This window comes from Hemibagrus wyckioides, linkage group LG23 (genome assembly GCF_019097595.1).
Source record: "Hemibagrus wyckioides isolate EC202008001 linkage group LG23, SWU_Hwy_1.0, whole genome shotgun sequence".
NCBI classification, from domain to species: domain Eukaryota; kingdom Metazoa; phylum Chordata; class Actinopteri; order Siluriformes; family Bagridae; genus Hemibagrus; species Hemibagrus wyckioides.
The window spans coordinates 327,354-332,353 of NC_080732.1; the positions used below are offsets into that span (position 1 = coordinate 327,354).

Here is a 5,000-nt window from a genome sequence, read left to right on the forward strand (position 1 = left end):
CTCTCCTCTCCTCTCCTCTCCTCTCCTCTCCTCTCCTCTCCTCTCCTCCTCTCCTCTCCTCTCCTCTCCTCTCCTCTCCTCATCTCCTCTCCTCTCCTCTCCTCTCCTCTCTTCTCTCTCCATCACACTTTTCTGAATTTCTGCTTCAGGAAACTTTGAGCTCAGAGGTCATTTTAACCTTTTCCGAGTTCTTTTAACCTACACGTGACTGTCCACTCGGGTTCTCTGCAGAACCTTCACCCCTCCACGCTCTGTGTGTTTCTGTCTTTATCTTCATGCTAATGTTCTCTTAAATCTGTAATTCTTTCTAACCGTGTGAATCTCTCTCTCTGTCTGAAGCTCTGTCTTACTCTTTCCCTCTCTCTGTCTCTTATTCTTCTCCTGTTCTGTTGTTTGGGTTCTGCTGGGTTCTGCTGGGTTCCATGTGCACCTGGTAGGAGTATATCCGCCGTCAGCTGGAGGAGGAACAGAGGCAGCTGGAGATTTTACAGCAGCAGCTTCTACAGGAACAGGCTCTCCTTCTGGTAAACTAACCCTCTGACCCTCTGACCCTCTGACCTTTCACCTTCACACCTTCACTTCCTTCCTTGTGATGTGTGTGTGTCCTCCAGCTGGGGTTCTTCCACGAGTACCTTCTAGAACATCGTTCTCACTCTCACACCCTAACAACACACAATACAACAGTGTGTTTGTGTGGGTGAGAGTGAGTGTGTGTGTGTGCTGTTCCTTCGTGTGTGTGTGTGATTCTGTAAGTGTGGGTGTGTGTTTGTGTGTGTGTGTGTGAGTGTGTGAGTGTGTGTGTGTGTGTTAGATTCAGAGTCAACTCACTCCCTCTTTGTTAGAGTTCACTCGGAAGCAGACAGTGATGTCCAGACCTCCAGACGCTCTGAGACCCGAGTGTGATTTCCGTGTTCTCATGTGACTAAAGAACCGCAGTGAGGAGAACTCTCCATGGTTCTGTTTAAACACCGGACACTGTGTGTGTGAGACGCACTTTCAGCTTTCAGTGAATCGGTCTGTAACAGCTCCACTGGTGTGAATCTGCTCTCGGCTGGACGTCCCTCTGCGTCCTGACTCTGTTCCCCTCCACAGTGCAGGCAGAACTTTATTGACCCGGCCCGATTGATTTTCCACGGTCCCGAGGTGATTAGCCACAGCTCTGTGGCCCGTGCCTCACTGCTGTGGGAAATTAGATTTGGAGCAGCATGATAATTGGCTATCAATAGATTTATCTCACGAACCTAATGGCTTTGTATAAGATGGTTCCCCTTTAGACATTGCCTGTAGATACAAAAAGTAAATCACTCCATTTAAAAAAAAATTCAAATCCTCCATCAGTTTTTATTCCACGAGGTTCAGAGTCGTGTCTCAGATCCCGGGATTTACTGCATTCTTTTAGGAAAGGCGACAGGATCCGTTAGCGAAGCTGCGAGATATCATCTGTGATTGTTCAGCAACGTGTCTGGGTTATAAACCACCCGCTGGAGCTCTCTCCACTTCTTATCTCTTGTTTTTCACCTTCGCACAGCGACATTTCTCCACTCCGAGTGTTTGTGCATCAGGATTTAACAATTTTCTAAATGTATATGTTAACAGTTTTATTGATTCAGATTACAGAGCATGAATTATTCAGGACACAGACTGATCTGGCTTTAAAAACACTGCAGAGTGGCGTGTCCCGGGCCTGGGGTCAGAGTCGGGGTTAGTGTTAGGGTTAACTCCTGCACTGCTGTGTAATATGGGTTGGAGAAATGCTAATTAACTTCTGAACATTAACCTTATTCTGAAACCTCGCTGCTGCTCTGGAAAACTTTACACACCACAATCACATTCTCTGTGTTTTGGTGGATTTTCACGTTTAGACTGTTAAAATCACCTGCATGAAGTTCACACCTCTGAGAGCACCAGAGTTTTCTTGAGGAGAAGATGGAGTTTTTCACTAGTGCTTTAAACATATGCACTCATCTTTAAGCGAGAAAAAGGGATAGAAAATGCGGACTGAAAAAGAAAATAGTATTTTTGTACATTTCTTTCTTTCAAATGCAATATAATGTGAAATAAGAGAATTTAAAAGAGTAAAATTAGACTCGTGATGACACGTGAGAGAGAAGACGGCGAGTGTTGAAATGAATCAGGAGTCTCCTGTATCACCTAGACATCACTGAGCAGAGCTGCTAGTCCTCCTGTATAATGACCACATTAATCACTGCAACACTTATTTTAATTAAACACAGTGGCTTCAGCACTCATTATTCAACAGCTCAGAAAATAGCACTTGATCCAGCACCGTATCCATCTCATAAAGCCTGGGTGAAAACGTGAAGATGTCCTGAACTTCCCCATGTCTCGTCTCTGTGTTCTCCTGCAGGAGTATAAGAGGAAGCAGCTGGAGGAGCAGCGGCAGGCCGAGAGGCTACAGAGACAGCTCCAGCAGGAGAGAGCGTACCTGGTTTCCCTCCAACAGCAGCAGCAGCAGGAGCCTCGACCTGCCGAGAAGAAGCAGCTCTATCACTACAAGGACTCGGTCAACCCCAGCGACAAACCCGCCTGGGCCAAAGAGGTAAAAAACTCTGAGTTACAGCACTGAGGAACCTGCTGGAGATTGGTCTAACATCACAGCACACAGCAGGGAAAACACACATGCTGGAAAAGCTGAAAAACCTTTTTACACACAGCCGAGCAAAACATCAGGAAAATACAAAAATCTACTGGAAATGATAGTGAGGTTCTGAAAGTGTAAAAGTCACGGAGCTTCAGTGAAACCATTCCTCAGGTGTGTTCAGCAGGATGTGAGGAAACGTTTGAGTGACTAAGTTTTTGCAAGCAAAAGGGCATTAGAGGTCACTCTGAATTATCAGGGGTCACTAGAGTTTATATGTTCGATGAGAGAATGTCCTGGAACACAATTCTCCAAAATCAGTTCTAGCTCAACTCAGTTCTAGCTTAGTTCTAGTTCACTTCTAGTTCAGTTCTCTTCACATCACGTTTGTTATAATAATTTTTATCCAGGTTATGAGAAGAGCCCAAAGTAACTCCCCTCGTTTACCCACAAAGAACCAGTACCACGAGGAGGCGCGACTTTCACACCTCCTACTCCTCCCTGACCACACCTCCAACCACCTCCCTGCCCGCCCCCCGTCCTACCCGGCCGCCACCCCCTCACACATCCAGAGAGAGAAGGCCGAGGTCCAGCTCAGGCAACTGGGCATCAACACCAACATTCCCAGGATCCGGGTGTCCTGTGAGCCGGATCTGAATCAGATCAACCAGCTGCTCCCAGGGCAGGGCCAGGAGAAACGTGGGCGGACCCCCGGACGATCCGGAGCGTGGGACAGTGAGGTAGAGAGACAGATGCCAAAAACCAGCCGTGACTGGGGCAAATCCTGCCGTCTTTTCCTCCATGACTTCTGGGAACAAACTTCTGGCACTTTCTCCAAACTCCAGTCTGATCTCTTTGGGTTTTTGGATGAAATCTTTGGGAAAACCTCATTTCCTTCTTTAGTCCCAAACTCCATCAAACTGGGATTTGGTGGGATTTTGGTGACTGTGAACTCTTTTGCCTTTTCTCTCCAGCTTGGTCCTGTATGAACTCTCACTTGCTGCTCCTTTTCCACTCCTACTGAGGAACAGCTTCTGGTGAGATTGGGGATTTGTTGTGTTGAGTCATGAAGCCGAATTAAATCAGTGGTTTGATGTAATAATTACGGCTCATAACACTAAACAAACCCTCTTCTCCTGGGAGGGGAATAAATCATGCTAAGTATTAAAGTTTTTCTCTTTTCCCTCTTGTTAATTTCTTTCTTTAGGTTGACTTTTCTCCCAGACTGTTCTCTTCTGTCCTCTTATGGACTTTATGGATATTTCATAATTATTGTTTGTGTGAAGATGATTACGAGTTCAGTGTGAAGTGAATCGTCTCAGATCGTTCTTGTGCTCTTTAACCTGACTGGTGTGTAACAGCAGCAGTGTATTCTCTCTTGCGCCCGTGTCAGACTCTCATCAGTCTCAGAACATCACTTTAAACAGGTCTGATTATTACACCTAAAGCAGGGCCGAGGTCGAAACGTCCATATCGGGTTTATAGATTTCAAAAAATGATTTAGTGAAATAAATGAGCTGCATGTCTCACTCACATATGATTAGTTTCTCAGTCCATGAAGGCTGATGTTCTGCACGTCAGAATTTTGTTAAGATATTTAGGTTCCTCTCGTTCATCTATGTCCGATCTAACGAGTGTTTTAGTTTGACTGTGCTGTAGGTTTGGAGTTTAACTCTTCAGCAGTGTTCCTGACGTCTCCCTGTTCTCCAGGTGGAGGAACGTTCCAAATTAAACCGTCAGAGTTCTCCAGCTCTGCAGCACAAAGTGGCCAACCGGATCTCAGACCCATCGCTGCCTCCTCGCTCCGAGTCCTTCAGCAGCGGAGGCATCCAGCAGGCTCGGACTCCGCCCATGCACCGCTCCGTCGAGCCCCAGGTACAAATCGAGACTTCTCGAGTTCTCACCGAGGTTTTGGCCGCTGTAAACTGTCGCTCCTGTGCTGTAGCGATTGATAGCGCAGATCCCCCTAATGTTGACTTTTGATTCATGGTTCTCCAGATGGCTCATCTTGTCTCGGTGAAGTCTCACGGCTCCTCGATGACGGGCTCGCAGTCGCTGCATGATCAGTCTTCCCAGGGTGTCTCAGCTTTCCAGGAGAGTCTGTCGCCCCACCGGCCCCCGATGCCCCGGCAGAACTCAGACCCCACCTCAGAGACGCCCATGCCTCCACCTCGCGTCACCAGCCGTGATGACAAGTTCGATCGCAGCTCCTGGCTGAGACAGGAAGAGGAAGTTCCTCCCAAGGTGAGGGATTTGTGTTATTCTAAGTACTCGTACAGCGCCGATGCTCTGGATCGGGTGTAAAATTAACTGATCTGATCTGAGTTCTGCAGAATGAGTTCATTATCTGAAGTCATGTCTGAGATCTTCTTTGGTTCCAGGTTCCTCAGAGGACGACCTC

The 5,000-nt window shown here is 47.2% G+C and overlaps 1 protein-coding gene across 10 annotated transcripts in view; it reads left to right on the top strand.

Annotated features, from left to right (window-relative positions):
• The window catches only part of tnikb (TRAF2 and NCK interacting kinase b), a 67,968-nt gene that overhangs the window by 43,731 nt on the left and 19,237 nt on the right, over window positions 1-5,000 (top strand). For 6 of the 10 annotated variants that reach the window (XM_058376194.1, XM_058376188.1, XM_058376187.1 and 3 more), the window contains exons 14-19: window positions 438-524; window positions 2,369-2,560; window positions 3,010-3,339; window positions 4,310-4,474; window positions 4,598-4,843; window positions 4,981-5,000. The exon at window positions 4,981-5,000 is cut by the window's right edge and continues 90 nt beyond it. In XM_058376194.1, coding sequence (XP_058232177.1) covers window positions 438-524; window positions 2,369-2,560; window positions 3,010-3,339; window positions 4,310-4,474; window positions 4,598-4,843; window positions 4,981-5,000 — 1,040 coding nt within the window. The remainder of the gene's footprint in view (window positions 1-437; window positions 525-2,368; window positions 2,561-3,009; window positions 3,340-4,309; window positions 4,475-4,597; window positions 4,844-4,980) is intronic. The other 4 variants (XM_058376189.1, XM_058376195.1, XM_058376190.1 and 1 more) reach the window with 4 other exon arrangements.